General features: G+C 61.5%; 1 protein-coding gene across 7 annotated transcripts in view; it reads left to right on the plus strand.

The window, feature by feature from the left end:
* Positions 1-16,144, plus strand: part of NACC2 (NACC family member 2) — a 58,032-nt gene extending 41,888 nt beyond the window's left edge. For all 7 annotated transcript variants that reach the window (XM_070430194.1, XM_070430191.1, XM_070430197.1 and 4 more), the window contains 4 exons: positions 9,000-9,164; positions 10,221-10,326; positions 10,616-10,713; positions 11,754-16,144. In XM_070430194.1, coding sequence (XP_070286295.1) covers positions 9,000-9,164; positions 10,221-10,326; positions 10,616-10,713; positions 11,754-12,250 — 866 coding nt within the window. In that variant the 3' untranslated portion in view covers positions 12,251-16,144. The remainder of the gene's footprint in view (positions 1-8,999; positions 9,165-10,220; positions 10,327-10,615; positions 10,714-11,753) is intronic.
* The last annotated feature ends 2,617 nt before the right edge of the window (positions 16,145-18,761 follow it).

Below are 18,761 nucleotides of genomic sequence, written 5' to 3' on the forward strand. Positions count from 1 at the left end.
CCTGACTGGTAATCGAACCGACTACGGAGCCACACTGGCCAGGACAATTGTGGAAAGTTTTTAAAAATTTTTTAAATATATATTTTTATTGATTTTAGAGAGAGTAAGGGAGAGGGATAAAGAGATAGAAATACCAATGAGAGAGAACCATCGATGGGCTGCCTCCTACATGTCTCCCACGTGCCCTGACTGGGAACCGAACCGGCGACCTCCTGGTTCTTGGGTCAGTGCTCAACCCCCGAGGCCCAACAGCCGGCGTTGTGGGGAGCTTTCAATGACGAGCTGTAAACCCGCAGACACAGGCGTGGACTTCCCGCTGGTCTTGCCCCTGCCGCGTGATGTGTGTCTCCCGTGGAGTTGATCCATTTCTGATCCACTTGGTGTTAATGCAGCCGTCCCAGCTCCCGGGCGTCGCCTGCTCCATCTCTTCACGCTAACCCGCCTGTGACCCAGCTTGCGTGTCCCACGGAAGATTCGAATTCGTGTCCGGCCTGACAGTCTTTCACTCGCACTGGTCGGCTGGTGCCTCTGACACATTTTCCGATGGCGTTGGGCTCCGTCTGCGTGTGGCTGCTGGCTTCCTGTTTGCCTTTGGTTTCTCTTTCGCAGCAGGTGCCGGATTGACTTTTCCTAGCGTTCCTCCCGCCCCACCCATGGCTTCAGGGTTGTACCCTTTTCCGCTGGCCTCCTACTCACCCCCGGCACTTCCTCAGTCCTGTCACAGCGGCAACTGCCCGATGTTTCCCTTTCACATCAATGTTTCTCTCCCTCCCCTTCCCTTATCTCTAAAAATCAATTTTTAAAAAAGTATTTAAAAACAAACAAAAACTTCCCCAAATTAACAACAAAACCGTAGCCCTTCGCACGTGTCTCCATCCCCGCCGCTGGCCCTTCGCGCCGTGTCACACATGTTACTTCCTCGTCTGCCAGGAGCCTTATCGTGTTATTATTTTTGCTTGAAACAGCCCGTTATCTTTTTGCCGTTTTTAGTCCCTTTTAAAATTTAAACGCAGTCAGTCCTCGGAGTCTAAACACTTGCCCGTAGTCACGTGATCACCTCCTCACTCAAGACACAAACAGTGTCACCCGCCTGAGGCCCCTCCTGCTGACTCCCCGCCTCCAGGGAGCTGGTTTCTGTCACTGAACCGGAGTCAAACAGAACGTGTCCCTTTGAGTCAGAAAGCGCTTGAGATGCGCTTGTGTTGTTACTCGAATTCGCAGTTTATTCTTTTACTGCTGAGTCGTATTCCATTGTTGGGCCGCACCACTGTTTCTTCGCCGGTTAAAGGATATTTAGGCTGTTCAGCTTTTCGTAACCCTGAGTCCATCTGCTGCAGGCGCCTGTGTGCAGGGGTTGCACACACTTCAGTCTGTTTTCCTGCATAAACAGGCCGAGCAGGGAGACTGCGGTCCTCTGGTGAGCGTGCGCTTGGCTGTGCACGAACCAGCCACGCGGAGCGTTCCAGCTGCCCCTGCTCCTGCCGACACTTGGTTTTGTCGTCTTATTCTTAGGCCGTTCCCGTGGGGCGGTAGTTTGTGATGCTTTTGTCTTCCGTCTTGTCTAACGATGAACATCTTCCACGCCTGGGCTTCCCTTTCCTGGTCAAGGGCCTCGGGGAGCCTCTGCCCCTTTCTGTTGGGTTAAGTACGGAGTATTGCTGAGTGTTGTGTGTTCTCTATACATTGCCGGTCAGTCCTGGGTGGGATATGTGACTTGCAAACGTTTTCTCCCAGACCACAGTTGTCTTTCTGCTCTCTTAAAAGTGTCTTTTATAGATTTTTTTTATTTTGATGAAGTTAGATGATCAGTTGTTTATGTTATACATCACGCTTTGGCGTTGACTTTAGGTCTTTAAGTGAGATTGCAGAATTTTCCTGTGTTCTCTTCTAGATATTTTATGGCTTCAGTTACGTTTAATCTAGGATTCATTTTGAGTTAATTTTTGTAGAAGGTGTACAGTATGGGCTAAGGTTCTATTTTTTTAATTGATTTTTTTTCTTTTTTAGGGAAGAAGGGAAAGGGAGAGAGAGATAGAAACATTGATGAGAGAGAATATCGATTGGCTGCCTCCTGCACGCCCCTCACCGGGGACTGAGCCTGAAACCCAGGCATGTGCCCTGACTGGGAGTGAACTGGTGGCCTCCTGGTTCGTAGGTCAACATTCAACCACTGGGCTACACCGACGGGCAAGGTTCCGTGTTGTTATGTGGATGTCCCATTCTCTTTTGAAGACATTTAAAAAATATTTTAAAAGCCTTTTCTATTTACCCACATACTTACCCTGTTCTGCATGTTTTGTGTAGATTGGCGTTTCCATCTGGTATCACTTCCTTCTGCTCAAAGAGTTTCCTTTCATGTTTCTAACCATCCTAGTGATGAATCCTGAAAAAACGTTAAAATGTCATTATATCACCTTTTAAAATAATCTGCCTGATGGAAGCATAAAATTAATATAAAATTAATTCATTTTCATCATGCAATATTTTTTAAATATATCTTTATTGATTTCAGAGAGGAAGGAAGAGAAAGAGAGAGAGAGAGAAACATCAATGATGATAGAGAATCACCGATCTCCCGCCTCCTGCACACCCCACTGGGGATCCAGCCCGCAACCCAGGCATGCGCCCTTGACTGGACTCGAACCCGGGACCCTTCAGTCCTCAGGCCGACGCTCTATCCACTGAGCCCAACCAGCCAGGGCTCATCATGCAAGTTGGCACCCTCTCTTTTGAAGGGCACTTTTGCTGGGTACGGAAATCTGGGGTGACCGTACTTTCCTTTCTCAGTCCCTGTCATTCTCTTGTCTTCTGCGCGGCGTTCTTTTCTCAAAGGACAGTGACGTCCTTCTCCTCCGTTCCTCTGTGTGCGTCTTCCCTTTCAAGCTGCTGTTACCCTGGTGGTGACGTGACTCTGTGCCGTTTCCCGTGCGTTCCTTCTGCTCAGGGTTTGCTTGGCCTTTTGGACGCGGGGTTTTCGCCCTGGTCTTCGTTCCCGGGCCACCGAGGCCGGCACTCACTCAGGGGCAGGCTCTTCCCTGTCCAGGCTGCAGGCTGAGTAGTTTCTGTGACTCTTTTTTCATGTTCACCAGCCTTTTCTGCAATTACATTTTATTCTTATTTATTCTTTTTATTCCGCCCCTTGAGTTCTCGTTTTTACATTTTTTTAATTCTCTTTGTCGTTTCTCAATCGGTTTCTGACCAGCTTTCCTCCTCAGCTGGTGGATGTTTCTCTCTCTCTCTCTCCCCCTCCCACTCTCTCTAAAATCAATAAAAACAGCCCTGGCTGGTTTGGCTCAGTGGATAGAGCGTTGGCCTGCGGACTGAAGGGTCCCAGGTTCGATTCCAGTCAAGGGCACATGCCTGGGTTGCGGGCTGGATCCCCAGTAGGGGGCGTGCTGGAGGCAGCCGATCAATGATTCTCTCTCATCATTGATGTTTCTATGTCTCTCTCTCTCTCTCCTTTCTTTTCTGAAATCAATAAAAAGATATTAAAATCTTATTTAAAAAAAATAAAATAAAATCAATAAAAACACATGTAAGTGACACGCCCAGGACGTGCTGTTCAGCTGTGTGGCTGCTGATGCACAGCCCGGGGTAAGCCCTCGGTTGTCTCCCTGCTGCCCCGCAGCCACCTGTGCTCCAACCGCACTGACTGCAGAATCAGACTTCGCCTCCGGTTACCGTCTTTGTCGCTTTCCTCTGGGGCCATGTCCCATCCTCCATCCTGCGTGACACGGTCCTCCCTGCCAACACGGTCCGGGTATTCTGCAGAGCGTCCCTCTGCGAGCTGCCCAGCTCCGTCTCGTGATGGGACGGAGGCTGCGCCTTTCGGCTGGGATTCTACTGTGTCCGCCTCCGCGTGTCGTGGGGAGGCACCCGATACCGCCTGGCTCGCTCAGGGCGCTGCTGCCTTTGATCATTCCGTGCGTGACCTCTGCTGGGTCGAGTTACTGCGTTCCCTTTGCTGCACCGTCGGGCAGGGCTCACCCGCCCTCCCTTCTGCGTTTATCAGTTGGCCGTCGGGGAGCAGCGTCCCCCACCCCCACTTCTTCTGTTGTTGTTGTTAATCCTCACCCAGGGGTATTTTTCCATTGATTGTTAGAGAGAGTGGACGAGAGGGGGAAAGACAGAGACGTCCATGTGAGAGACGCACACCGATGGGCTGCCTCCTGCACGCGCCCCACCCACGGCCCAGGCCTGGGAGGAGTCTGCAACCGAGGCACGTGCCTTTGAGCAGAATCGAACCCGGGACCCTTTGGTCTGCAGGCCGACGCTCTATCCACTGAGCCAGACCAGCCAGGCCCCCTACTTTTTTAAATTCCTTCATTTGTCTCTATTATTTACTTTGTGTTAATATAGAGGCTTCTATTCTAAAATGTGTTTCAAATTCAACAAAGTAGTCCCGGTGCAGACCTCCTGTCCCCAGCTCTGGTAGCGGGGGGCGGGGCGGGGGGGTAGGATGCTGAGGAGTCAGGATCTCTGTGCAGTTTGCTTACTGCTGCTGGGGTGCCCTGTTTAGTGCTCAGAGCTGAGCATTTGCACGTTTCATAATCACGAGTTCAGCCCGGCCGGCAACCTATGAACCAGGGGCTCAGGGTTCAAGTCCTGGTCAGGGCACAGGCCCGGGTTTCGGGCTTGATCCCCAGTGTGGGGCGTGCAGGAGGCAGCTGATCAGTGATTCTCATCATTGATGTTTCTGTCTTTCTCTCTCTCCCTTCCTCTCAGAAATCTATATATATATTTATATTTATATTTATATTTATATTTATATTTGTATTTATATTTATATTTAAGTAAAAGCAAACAAGGATGTGCAGCAGAAGCCGATGTGGCCAAAGCGCCTGCAGGCCTGCCCGTGGCCGTCACGGTGGACGCGCTGACCTGGTCACAGACTCGGTGGCGCCGTATGGTGGGGTTTGCGTCTTCCCCGCCCCCCCTTTTCCTCACGGAGACTTGCCAGGGTCCCCATCACCCCAGTCCTGCCCGAGAACCAGCCCCTGGGTTGTTTGCTCTCTGGCATACACTTCCACGTGCTGTCATTTCACTTTGCTTCTTTCTTTGAGCTCAATGTGCTCTTTCCTTGGGTTTCGAGGTCCTTTACGACGTTCGCGTGTGGGGCTGTCCACCTCCGGGCGGCACGGCCGGTTCTGCAGCATGCGCCCTGGGTCTGACGGCCCCCACCCTGTGTCGTCCCAGCAGCTGCACCTGTACCTCCCAAGCGGGGGGACCCGGGCACCTGCCGTGGCGCCGTCTGTCTCAGCGGGAGGGGGGGCGGCGGGCGGGTAGCTGGTGTTTGTACACAGGCCTTTGGTTCTGTTTCCTTCCTTCCGGGCCTTCCCTGCCCGACGTTGTTAGCTTCTACCCGACAGACCGTATTTCGTTGGCTCTGAGTGCGTTTTGTCCCGCGTTGTAGCGTCCTCGAAGGGGGTGCGTCTCAGGGCCGCCGGGTGTCACCCTCACGTGGGTGGCGTCTCTGTCTCTGGCCCTGACTTCTACGCTGAGTGCCCTGTGGTCGCAGAGTAGACTCCCACCGCATCTTTTTAAAAAAATACGTTTTCATTGATTTTTAGCGAAAGAGTCATCGATCCGCTGCCTCTTGCCTCCTGCACGCCCTCTCCTAGGGGTCGAGCCTGCAACCCAGGCACGTGCCCTGACCAGGAATCGATCCAGCGACCTCCTGGTTCAGAGGTTGACGCTCAACCACTGAGCCACACCAGCTGGGCAGGTCTTGGGCTCGTCTTTAAACCTGGGCTGCTCCTTTTCTTACCGTTGAGTTCTGAGAGTCCTCTGTGAGGTGAGACCTGTGACTGGCGAGTCCCTCCTCCAGCCCACACCCAGCTGGCTTTCCGTCCGTCCCGACAGGAGCTGGTCATTGTGATCAGCCGTGTAGCCATCAGTGCTGTCTGGGGGTGCCTTTAGCCATGTCTGCGCTTTTAGCTGAACCCAAGATCACAGAGATTGTCTGTTTCCTTCGAGGAGTTTACCATTTTGTGTCTTAGGCTCAGGTCTACGATGGTTGTCGTGCGAGGGGAGGCGGAGACCGGGCGTCTCTGTGTGACCGGGCGCTCCCCTCCGTGGAGAGCCGTGTGTGCCTGTCACGGATCCGCCAGGCGTGTTCGCGTGGCCCTGTTTCTGGGCCACGAACTGCCTCCGCCTGGTGTGAGTCAGCACCTTTCCCTCCGCCCGGTTTCACGTTGTATTTTTCTATGTAATTAAGGACGAGGGCAGCGGTTCTCAACCTTCCGGCCCTTTAAATACAGTTCCTCATGTGGTGACCCAACCATACAATTATTGTCGTTGCTGCTTCATCACTGTCATGTTGCTGCTGTTATGAATCGTCATGTAAATATCTGATACGCAGGATGGTCTTAGGCGACCCCTGGGAAAGGGTCGTGACCCACAGGTTGAGAACCGCTGGACTAGGGGGTCAGCTTCTACTTCTGCCATTTCAACAAGAGGCATATACTTCAATGGAGGGGGCACCCCTTCCCCGTCCCTGCCCGGCTCCAAAGGGGGGGCTGCGGGTCTCACCTGGTGGCTCCCCAGACACGCTGAACGTGTTTTTCCTTGTTTTGGTAAAATACACACCACAGGGACCACCGTACCTTTTTTTTAATTCTTACCCGAGAATATGTTTTTATTGTTTTGTTTTGTTTTTTTAGGGGAGAGAGAGAGAGAGAGAGAGAGAAACATTGATGTGAGAGAGAAGCATCAATTGCCTCCTGTACTCGCCCCGACCAAGGATCAACCCAGGTTTGTGCCCTGACGGGGAATTGAACCCACAGCCTTTTGACGTTCGGGACGACGCTCCAACCAACTGAGCCACCGGCCAGGGCGTCCTGCTCATATTTTAGAAATAGATTTTTATTGATTTGAGAGAGGAAGGGAGAGGGAGATAGAAACCAATGACGAGAATCACTGATTGGCTGCCCTCAGCACGCCCCGCACTGGGGACCGAGCCTGAAGCCCAGGCTTGTGCCCTGACTGGGAATCGCCCTGTGACCTCCTGGTTCATAGTCCAGGGCTCAGCCACGGAGCCAGGCCGGCCGGGCCTTCCTACCCTTCTGAGCACACGGCTCAGCGGCATTGGGCACCTCCAAGCTGTGCAGCCGCCACCATCTCCGGACTTTCTCATCGTCCCAAACAAACTGCCCCATTGGACACTCACGCCTCCCCCACCCTCCCCCGCCGCCCCCCACCGTCCACTTCCTGTGTCTGTGGATCTGAGTCCTCCAGGGGCCTCGTCCGAGTGGGATCCACAGGACTGTCCTCCTCAGGATGCTGCCCCAGGTCCTGTCTTCCTCACTGGCCGACGCAGCAGGTCACAGGGTCACCGAGGCCGGACAGCAGGGCCCAAGGCACACGGGGACCTTCCGGGCCACCCAGGTGTCCCATGACCACACCTGCGTTTTCGTGGCCGTGTGACTGTTTGCCGGCTCGTGAGGCGGCTGCTGCTGGTCCCGCCGGGACCCACCTCCCACCCCGAGAGCAACCACTCACCTCCGAGGACAGCTCACTGCCTCTCAGGTCCTCCCGCCCGTGTCCTGGGCCCCATGTTTGGAGCCCACACCCCGGGGGGCCCCGTGGCTGCTGGCTGAAGTGGGGCCGTGGGTGGTGAGGGCTCAGGAGCTGGTCCTGGGTGGCAGGAGGCCAGTGGGCCCCTGCTCTGGGGACCTCGGTGTCCTGGGCGGAGTATCTGCAGCGGCCACACCCCCGCCCACCAGAGGCGGCCCCCCCCTCGCCACCCACCCAGAGGCCACAGGGACACGGCCGCCCGTCACCACCTGGGCACAAGCTCCCCGTTTCCAGAACCCAGTTGCAGCGGGAGGAATCGGAGCGCCTCTCCAGATGCGCCCCCTGGGGGCCGGGTATTTTTAGCTGGCGTGGCCCTGGCACGTGCCCAGCAGGCATCGAGCAGAGCACTCGCCTGCTCTGGATCTGGTCTCTGGCTCTTGGGGGCTGCGCTGGGGACGGCCGGGCACAAGGCGTGCTGTTTAGAGAAAGCGCAGGACGGAGCAGCAGACCCAGGGCTCTGTAAACGCTGTGGGCGCCAGGCTGCCTGTCCGCTGCGCCGTCCCTGCGGCTGCGGGGGGAGGGGGGGCGGAATTGTTGTAAATGCCGTGGGGTTTTCCTGCGCCCCAAGTGCCCGGGGGATTCCAGGTTTGGAAGATTCTCTATCGCTCTCGGCTGATCCCTACCAACCCGCTGTGTCCCCCCCACATGCCTCGTGGGGAATGCCCCCCAACTCCGCCCTCCTCTGTGTGGGCCCAGGTCTGCTAACTGGGGGGATCCCCTCTCTCCTCCTGGAATTGGGCCGCAGCTGGACTGGCCGGTGCCTCCCTACAAAGGGTCTGAGCCAAGGGCACGGGGGGAGCAGTGGCCTGGGGCCCCTGGGTGGGGATTTGGGGCAGCTCCAGACCTGGTGGGGCTGGGCCCTCTGTGTTCAGTGTTGGTACCACCCTGCCTGGCCCTCCCCCCTCGTCTCCTGGCCCTGGGGCAGCAGTGGGCGTAGTGGGTGCCCAGCAAGTGCCCTGTAGACCTGCCTCCTTGAGCCCCCACCCGCCACCATCCCCCCACTGTAGCTCAGGGATCCCTGACTGCACCCCACTCCCTCCCCCGTGTGGCTTGTCAGGAACATTCGCAGCTGCCGCATCTGCCCGCCTGTCATTCTGGCTGGCAAGTGCTTAGCAGACACGGTGGAGCCGCCTCTCGCCAGGTTTGGATGGTGCAGCCTCCGGGCGGTGCCCCCTCCTGTGGGCCCTGCCTGAGCCTCTGCTGGCCGATGCTCCCAGGAGCCCCCTGGGCCTCAGCAGCTTATTCTGGGCACACGGCCACGGCGGGCATCCCTCACCTGCCTTCCTCCACCCACTTGTTTATTCTGGTCCTCCCTGCAGACGGCAGGGGTCCGCCAGGCCTGGGCGGGCAGGGCAGCTCCTCCGCCCTCCGTCCCTGCCCGGGCTGCTCCTGGGGCCCCCTGACCGCGGGTTCTGTGCCCACAGTGCCAGAGAAGCCCGAGCCAGTGCCACTGGAGAGCCGCTCCTGTGTCCTCATCCGCCGTGACCTGGTGGCCCTGCCCGCCAGCCTCATCAGCCAGATCGGGTACCGCTGCCACCCCAAGCTCTACTCGGAGGGCGACCCTGGCGAGAAGCTGGAGCTGGTGGCAGGTGAGGCGCCCCCCGGCCCGTGGGTGCCGATGCCGCTGACCACTTCCTTCAGAGCCAGGAACAGTGCCCTCATTGTCATCCGTCAAAAGGAAAGATAGAGCGTCTTCTGCTTCCTCTAATTTCCTTTCGGAAGAATGTGCCATTGAGGGGGGTTAGTCCGATGCATTAACTGAGCATTTTAATTGAATCTCCTGGGCTGGGCTGGCTTCTGATTGGCAGGGGCGGCAGCCATGATGGTGGTGCAAGTTAGGTCGGAGAGAACCAAGTGGAACACAGTTTGGATCCGCCACCCAGACCCCCGACCCCCAGCGTGCCCCTCGACCCCCAGAGTGCCCCCCGACCCTCAGAGTGGCCCCCGACCCCCAGAGTGCCCCCTTACCCCCAGCGTGCCCCCCGACCCCCAGAGTGCCCCTTGCCATGTCTGCAGGGTGAGGTCCGGGGCTCTGAGCCAGTCAGAAGCCCATCAGGGCTGTGTCTTTGTCAGAGTATTTATCTTTTATTTTTTTATTGATTTCAGAGAGGAAGGGAGAGGGAGAGAGAGAGAGAAACATCCATGATGAGAGAGAATCATGGATCGGCTGCCTCCTGCACGCCCCCCATTGGGGACCAAGCCCACAACCAGGGCCTGTGCCCTGATCGGAACCGAACCCAGAACCTCCTGGTTCCTAGATCGACACTCACCCCGAGCCAGGCCGGCCGGGCAGTATTTATCTTTTCAGGGGGATTTGCTCTTAGGCCGTCGGGCTATTCGGGGAAGACGATGCTGATGGCATGGCGCCCTCGCTGGTGACATGCAGCCCTTCCAGGGTCCTCTGCCCCCACCCACCTCGGGGCCAAGCCAGGGAGTTCCCTCGAGGCTGGGAGGGTAGCCAGGGACCGCCCTTGAGGAGTCACGAGGCTGCCTCCCAGGTGACAGGGCCTCAGGGCCTTGGGGGCACCAGGCCTGGGCAGGTCCTGCTCACAGCTCAGGAGGCCCCCACTGCCTGCCCCCAACCCTCATCCTCCCCCCCATCCCCCGCTGTGCCGGGCGGCGGCCTCACTGTGTGTCTGGCGCAGGCTCGGGCGTCTGCATCACGCGAGGCCAGCTCATGAACTGCCACCTGTGCGCGGGCGTGAAGCACAAGGTGCTGCTGCGCAGGCTGCTCGCCACCTTCTTTGACAGGTAGGTGCTCCCGCCCGGAAGCTCCACTTCGCCCGGAGCCACCAGCCTCTCTCCTCCAGGCCCCGCCTTCCTGACCTCACCCTGAGCACCGAGCACAGGGAGGATCAGGGAGGATCAGGGAGGGGTGGGGGGCGGGGGGGGGGCGGGGACCTCCCAAAGTGCGGAGCCGCCTCCTCCCCCCAGGGCTGCTCCCCCCACCGTACCCCACTCCTGGGGGTGAGCGCAGCCCCTGGGGAGGCCAGGTGTCTCGAGCTGCCCAGCCTCAGGGCCTCCTCCCTCCCTCTGCCAGGAACACGCTGGCCAACAGCTGTGGCACCGGCATCCGCTCGTCCACCAGCGACCCCAGCCGCAAGCCGCTGGACAGCCGGGTCCTCAACGCTGTGAAACGTAAGGGCCGGGGCCTGCGGGCACGGGGCTCCGGAGGGGCGGCCCCGGGTCGGTTGGGGTCGGGGAGGAGGAAGGACGGCTCCCGGGAGCCGGGTCCCCAGGTGTGACGAGAGCAGCTGCGGGACGTTTGACACGTGACGTGGGTCCGAGTTTCCCTTTTGAACAAACCTTTCCTGACACGGGAGTTGCTTTGAGTCTTTGCCATCCGCTCGGCGGCTCTGCCTCCCACTCCCGGGCGCAGGGGGTGGAGCCCGGCCACGCGTGCGGCCGCCGCCCGCACCCCCGCACCCCGTCTGGGAGGAGCGCCCGGGCCGGCCACACGCCAGCGTCCTCCTGTGGCCGTGGGCGCAGGTCACTGTCACCGTTTCCTGCTTAAACAGCATCTGTTTCAGAGCAAAGGGGCCTGGGCAGTCGGTAGAGTGTGGGTGCGGCCGCTGCAGAGGCGGCGGCTGGGAGTCCGAGAGCAGCAGCCCCTCATTCCTGTCCCCCCATCCCCCCAGTGAGGCAGCCCCTCACGCCCGTCCCCGTCCCCCCAGTGAGGGCAGCCCCTCAGGCCCGTCCCCCATCCCCCCCGTCCCCCCAGTAAGGGCAGCCCCTCAGGCCCGTCCATCCCCCCGTCCCCCCAGTGAGGGCAGCCCCTCACGCCCGTCCATCCCCCCGTCCCCCCAGTGAGGGCAGCCCCTCAGGCCCGTCTATCCCCCCGTCCCCCCAGTGAGGGCAGCCCCTCACGCCTGTCCATCCCCCCGTCCCCCCAGTGAGGGCAGCCCCTCAGGCCCGTCTATCCCCCCGTCCCCCCAGTGAGGGCAGCCCCTCACGCCTGTCCATCCCCCCGTCCCCCCAGTGAGGCAGCCCCTCACGCCCATCCATCCCCCCGTCCCCCCAGTGAGGGCAGCCCCTCATGCCCGCCCCCCCGTCCCCCCAGTGAGGGCAGCCCCTCACGCCCGTCCCCCCCGTCCCCCCATTGAGGGCAGCCCCTCACGCCCGCCCCCCGTCCCCCCAGTGAGGGCAGCCCCTCACGTCCATCCCCCCCGTCCCCCCAGTGTACTGCCAGAACTTCGCGCCCAGCTTCAAGGAGAGCGAGATGAACGTGATCGCGGCGGACATGTGCACCAACGCCCGCCGCGTCCGGAAGCGCTGGCTGCCCAAGATCAAGTCCATGCTGCCCGAGGGCGTGGAGATGTACCGCACGGTCATGGGCTCCTCCGCCGGCGTGGCCCTGGACCCCGAGTTCCCGGCCGCGGCCGCGCAGGTGTTCGAGCAGCGGCTGTACGCGGAGCGGCGGGGCGACGCGGCCGCCATCGTGGCCCTGAGAACTGACGCCGTGAGCGTCGACCTGGGCGCCCCGGCCAACCCCCCCTTCGAGGCCGGAGAGGAGGCCGAGGGGGCCGGCTCCGTCATCCAGGAGGTGGCCGCGCCCGAGCCGCTGCCCCCCGACGGCCAGAGCCCCCCGCAGCCCTTCGAGCAGGGCGGCCCTGGCTCCCGGCCCCCGACGCCCGCGGCCCGGAGGCCAGACGGCGCCTACGCGGGGACTCTGTAGAGGCTGCACCGGGACCGGACGGCCCGAGCTGCTTGCATGCGTTACTAATACAAACCAATGTGATCGAGCCACTCACCTACTGATCGGCTGTTGCCTGAAAACAATGTGATTTCTATTCTGCTTGTATTTAAGGTTCATGAAGGAGACAGATGCATTCGGGACACTAAGCAAGTAGGCCACCGGCTGCCGCCCGCACGGCCGGCCCCTTGATACGCGAGGTCGGTCTCCACGTGTAGCTTCACCCCCTTCTCAGAGGGACCCGCCTGAGCCCCACCCCTTCCTGCCCCTCTGCCAGGGACCCGCCCACCCCTCTGCGGCCACGGCCGGGGCTGGGCCCCAAGGGCCAGACTCCTTGTGTTCCCTTCTTCCTGCGACGGGGTCAGGCCGGCCTGGTCCGAGTGCGTGTGGGAGGGTGACGAGCCGTGATGGGCCTTGCTGTCCCGGGAGAGGAGAAGGGGCTCCTGGCTGGACCTGTGCTCGCCCCAATGCCCTCCCTGTCGCACCTGGGCCCCTCTGGCTCCTGCCCGGCTGCCTGCTGGCCTGTGGGGCTGCACCCCCCCCCCCGGGTGCCCGGCCCTCGGCCGTGTTAGGATTCTGTGTGAGTGGGGGGGTCTGAAGTCAGCTCTTCCAGACACGACTTGGGAACTTTCAGACCTAGAAGAGCAAACAATGAGGGAGGACGGGGTGTCCCTGCCCCGTCCACTGTGGCTTGGGGGCGGGTCCTCTGTACACCGTGTCCCCTCCCAGGCCAGGGTTTGCTCACCTCCTGCTGGGGCAGGTGGCCCCTGGACGGGCAGCCAGAGTGTGTGCTGAGGGGGAGGCCACTCGGGGGCCAGCCTGCAGGTGGGGGGCCAGCTTGGTGAGGCAGGAGCTAGGCTGGGGCAGCGTGGGGCCCCCGTGCTGTGCTCCGACCCTTGGGGGTGCCCCACGCTGAGGCTGCGGGGGGTGGGCGTTGAGCACGGGCCGAGCCAGGCAGGTGGCAGGGCGCCCGGACAGCAGGTGCGGAGGCTCAGAGGCACGGGGAGGGCGGCGAGGAGGGGCCCAGGGCGTCGGTGTGCTTGAGGCTGCGACGTTCCCTCCGCAATTTAGTTGCTGGTTTGGGGGAAGGAACAGGGCCCCTGCGGCCGCTCGCCAGGCCTCCGTGTCCTGGTCCAGGGCTGCCTTCCTCCCAGGTCCCGGCAGCATTGCCAGGTGCCCTGTCCCGGCTCCGCCTCCCCGGCCCCTCCATCCTGTGTGACTCAGGACCCACAAAGCCAAGGCCCCCCCAACGCTGGGCCACACGGGGTCCCAGGGTGGGGCAGCCTGGGGTGGGGGGAGCTCCTTCCCAGGCTGCACGAAGCCCCCCAGCCCCCAGCCCTGCCACATGTGTGCCTGGCCTCCAGAGAGATCTGACAGCTTCCGGAAGGGGTGGGCACCTGGGGGGTGGAGGCCTGGGGGGCAGCCACCCGGAGCTGAGCTCAGTCCCTCCACCACTGTCCCTGCCCAGGGTCCTGCACCTAAAGGGGCTGTGGCTCTGGGGGCTTCAGACCAGCCACCTGGCCTCTGCACCCCGCCCCCCCACCTGCCCAGCCCATGAGGGACCAGGCTTGAGTCCTGGAACGGAGAGGAGGCCGCACCCTCAGCACCTCAGGTGGACTCGGCCCTGCAGGTGGTGGTGGGTGAGGCTGACCCCCCCCATCTCCCCGCTGGAGTGTCCTGGGTTTGCTCCCCACCCAAATTTGCACTTTAATTTGACCCTCCCTGGGGACCCTCGGGCCCACTGTCCCGGCTGCGGCCCGAGGGCTCCCTCTGTCTCCCTCTCTCTCCTCCACCCCAGAGGGGGCACGGCCGCCCGCCCAGGGCCAGGAAGGGAGGGTGCACTGGCTGGCGGTGGCCACACAGAGAAGGCCTGGCCGCGGCTCAGGCCAGCACAATGTCCGTGACCTCTGCCCCTGAATTGTCTGTCGTCCGTCTGCTTTGTTGTTCTGGGTGAGGAAGGCCCGTGCAGGTGGAACTTGAATCATTCAATGTGAATGGGTCTGAGCTCTCCCGGCCCCGGGCGGCCAGGCCGAGCGTTTTGCACTAAGTGTCCCGCGGCGGACGTGGGTCCAGAGCGTTGGCCGGCGGGCGTGGCTGATGATTGTATGTGCTGGCGCCCCGCCCCGAGCGTCCCTGGGGGCACGGCCTGGCTCGCGGGGCCTTCCAGAGTGCCTTAGCACCTTCAATCCTTTCCCTGTGCCCACACCTGCCTCCCCTCCTGTTTACACGGCGACTCATTCCTGTCCTGTCGGCTGACCCTGACCCCCGCCCTGTAGACGGAGAGACAAGCCACTCAGTACCTGTGAGAAGCTGCGCCTTCACCCCGAGCTTGACTGTTAGCGACACGCACCTGCCACGCAGCCTGTCGGAGCGCGAGTCCCCGCGGCACCTCGAGGAGGACCCGACACTGGTGTGTGTCGCTGGGGCGGCGGCCGCGGGCCTGGGGTCCGGCCGCGCCCCACCCTCCTGCAGGAGGCGCCTGGGGCGGTGGGGTGCAAAGGCCCCTGGGTCCCTCGGGAGGGACCGGCCATGGGACGGATACTGTGAGCGCGGTGGGGCCGCCGGCCGGCTGCCTCGGTACTTGAATTCTGTCTTGTGTTCTGCACTGTGTCTGGCCTCGGCCAGAGTTCTCTGTGGTCACTAACTGTGCATTGGATCCTGTTGTCTTACTTGCCCTGACTGTGGACGCAGGCGGGTGACCCTGCGGGCGGGCGACCGGGCAGGGCTCCTGAGCCTGGTGTGCTTCTCCTCCAGGAAGGTTCCTTCTGTGTTTGTGTTGAGAGCTGGGAGGGAGACGGGAGGGGAGGCTGGGGTCCCCGGGGGGGACTCCGGGGTGCGGCCCTGGCCTGTCCCCGGCGGGTGGCAGGATTGGTCCAGGGCCGGCCTCCCCGGCAGTGGCTGACGGGTGATTTTTATGGCAATATCTTGCCATAGGGAAAGGCCGATTACCCACAAACCACCCGAAAACTGGGAGAAAGCCTGTTGCCTCGGCCGCAGTAACCCCCCCACCCCCGCAGAACGGGGGGTGCAGGTGCCCTGAGCTCTAACTGCTGCTGCCGGACCCGGCACCGGCCGCCTCCACACGGCACCCCACATGGCACCGGGGACCGAGACCGCGAGGGCTGTGCACGCTGTTTCTAACGTGGCAAAGGTTTTGGGTTGTTTGTTTGTTTGTTGTGTTTCTTTGGGGAAAAAACCTGAAAAGGAAAATTATGCAGAATCTAAAGATTCGATTGGACCACCTGCTCAAATTCTGATCAGTCGCTTCCTTGTTCGCGTTTTGCACATGACTGTAATTTTTATGTCCACAGAAGCCAAAACTCGCAATACTATTTTTAGCAGAAAAAAAAAAGAACTAAGTGTAAAATCGTATAAATATTTTTGACTTGAATCTTTGGATGACACTGGGTGCAAACAGACCCTTCATCCTCCGGACGGGATGTTTGGGGCAAAGACTTTCACAGGAGCCGGCGGTGGTGAGGCCGGTGTGGGGGGTGGGATGCCGCCGCTCTCGACTGTTAACACCCAGTAACCAAACACGCACGCTGTGCCGGAGGAGGCGGCTGCACGAGGCACCACCGCGCCCGCCCTCGGCCTCAGACGCTCGCTTTTTTTTTTTTTTTTTTAAGAAGGAGGAAACCTTGGTTCTCGCTGCGCCGGCTCCGGGCTGTCGCTTCTTAGCCGTGGCTGACGCTGTACCAATAACTCAACCCACAGACACGCCCGCCGGCGACCACCCAGCAGGGCTCCTGGTGTGCTCAGAGCCGCTCCGTAGAGTGGACGTTCGTTACAGACAGACAGAAGGACGTGACTGGTCATTGTAAAGCGCTTTGTAAAGTTCACATTTACAGAATAATAAAGTCAGTTCGAACCCGCCTGGCCTGGGCTTTGCTTGGACGGGTGGGTTGAGGGGAGATATTGAGAAGCCAGGGAGGGGGCTGGGCTGCTAGGGGCAGAGTGACCGCTGCCCTGGGCTGCCCTCAGGCCCCGGGAGCCCCGGGGAGGGGAGGCTCACTGTCCACACCTGGCCCCTCTCCTTTCCCCCCATGTCTCCTGGGGGAGGGGCTGCTGGGCAGGATGGCCTGGGGTCATGGCCTGGGTGAGGGCCTCCTTTCTTCCTTTTTTAAAATCCTCACCTGAGAATATTTTCCATTGACTTTTGGGGAGAGTGGAAGCGAGAGGGAAAGACAGAGAAACATCGATGTGAGAGAAACACACCGATTGGTTGCCTCATGCACGAACCCCCACCAGAGCCTGGGCTGGGGAGGAGCCTCAAACCAAGGTATGTGCCCCTGGCCGGAACCGAACCCAGGACCCTTCAGTCCACAGGCCAACACTCTATCCACTGAGCCACAGTGGCTGGGGCTCATTTTCTTGTCTGCAAACTGGAAGAGCCACCTCACCTGGCTCACCTGCCCGCCTCCCATGCCCAACCTCCTGCTGGGTCAGGCCTGCCCCCGGGTGGACCAAGGGGGAACTGCAGGTGGGCGAGCAGGTCACCTGGCCCTGGGAGCCCTGGAGCCAGGCGGGGACTCCACCGCCCAGCTGCTGAGGAAGTGTCCCCTGCAGGCGGGATGGGGTTCTGGGGTTCAGGCCTGGGCCCTCTCCTCTGCTGGAGCCACGGGGTCTGCCCGAGCTCCCCCTGGGCCCTGGCGGCCACGCCTGGCATAGGGTGTTCGGTGGGTGTGGTCGCTGGCCCTGCATTTGCCTCCCACAGTGGACACCTGCCGGCAGGGCCTCACTCCCTCTGTCCCGGGGGGTCTGGTCCAGAGGGGCCACCCCCACCTAGTCTCCCCCCCCTTTCTCGGGCCTCGCAGCTCCCGGTCTGCGAGCTGGGGTTCATAGCTGCTTGTTTCGGGGGCAGGCTCTGTGGCCCTGCTCTGTGGGGCTCCCCCCAGGTGAGGGGTCCCCTGGGAGCATGGAGCAGGCACAGCTCTCAAATGGATGGACATGGTCACAAGAAGGGCCTCTCGCCACCGAGAGGGGACTCTGCATCAACGGGTGCTGGTCTGGGGCCGCCCTGAGCCACCCCTCCCCCAGGAGGCCCAGGAAGCCTGCCCCCCCCCCCCGCCAGTTCCCTGCCCCCCCAGGCCCCCCCCGCATCCACTCAGCCAGGTGCAAGCCCTCCCCTCAGGCCTCGAAGCCGGTGGACGGGGCGGGTTCCGGGTCACCCCCTGGGCCCGTGGAGACACCAGCCTCTGGGCCATGGACAATCAGGAAGGCCCCTCACACGTCCCCACCGGGCAAGCTCGGCCCCTCTGCGGTCAGGGCAGCTGAGGCCCACAGTGTGATGGGGGGGGGGCGGGGATGTGGGGTGTCTTGGGCAGAACCCAGGCCTCCTGGGTCTGGGAGCGGAGCGGCCCCTGCCCGGTGCTCCAAGCTCCCCGCCCCTGCAGCCTCCGCAGACACTGGCTGAAGCTTCAGAACCTGCCCTGGCCCTCGTCCTCGAGCCCCGGGCTCCCCTCCCCCAGCCCTTCGTGCTGCTCTGGGAGGAGGTGCTGAGTCAGCAGGACCCAGAGCCCTTTGTCCTCCCTCCGGGCCTTGGCATGGCGGCCCCCCTCCTCGCCCGCCTCGTGGGGTGAGAATGAAGGCCCCGCTCTCCACCGTCGGGCCATGGGCCAGGGCGGGATGGGGACCCCCAATCCGGAAGCACTGCGGGGCAGGAAGGGGTCCCTCAGGCTCAGGGCTGGGCTGCACGGTCCTGGGGCTGCAGAGAGGAGTGGGGTGCAGGTGCTGGGCCTGTCTCTCCACCAACTCAGTGCCCTGCTTCAGCCCCGTCCACCCCGGGGGAATGACCCTGCCCTGGGTCCAAGTGGGGCACCCAGGCGGGACCCCTCCCAACGTCCACATGGGGTAGAGGGGCTCTGGGCAGAGCAGGTTGGCTGCCAGGCGGCTGGGGCAAAGCAGACCTCAGGGACCTGCTGCCCAAACGCACAGATGAGCCGGCCCCCCAGGCCCCGCTGGAGGCCCCTGCTGGGTACAGACGTGATCAGGGCGAGAGCTCGGCCGTCCAGCTGCATCCAGTCGGCGGTGCCTGCGGCTCAGCCGGGTGATTGTGCTCTGGGCTCGCAGGGCCTTCCTGGAGCAGAGGCGGCTGCAGGCCTCGCTGGAATGGAAACCAATCTGGTTAGAGAGCAGTCATCACCGTGCGAACCGGGCGGATCCCCGCAGAAGCCGGCTCCGCAGAGCACAACACGGAAACTTTCTGAGGAGATGCCTGCGGGAGGGGCTCCAGGGGCCGGGGCTCAAGGAGGGAGGAGCCAGACCACCCCCACAGCACCCCGCGGACTCCGCCATTACTCCCGGCGTGGCCTTGACGCGTGCTGAGCTCCTCTGGGCCCCAGTTTTCTCCTCCATAGAATGGGGTCATACAGGTGCCGCCCCCGGGATTTGGGGGCCTGGGCGGGCCGTGCACAGCTGGTGCGCGGTGCATAGAGCACAGCTGGCGAATGCGGGCCAGGTGGGCCCTGCTCTGCCGGCAAACACACAGCAG

Source organism: Myotis yumanensis, unplaced genomic scaffold (assembly GCF_028538775.1).
Source record: "Myotis yumanensis isolate MYYU_CA2020_CCGP unplaced genomic scaffold, mMyoYum1.0.hap1 SCAF_12, whole genome shotgun sequence".
NCBI classification, from domain to species: domain Eukaryota; kingdom Metazoa; phylum Chordata; class Mammalia; order Chiroptera; family Vespertilionidae; genus Myotis; species Myotis yumanensis.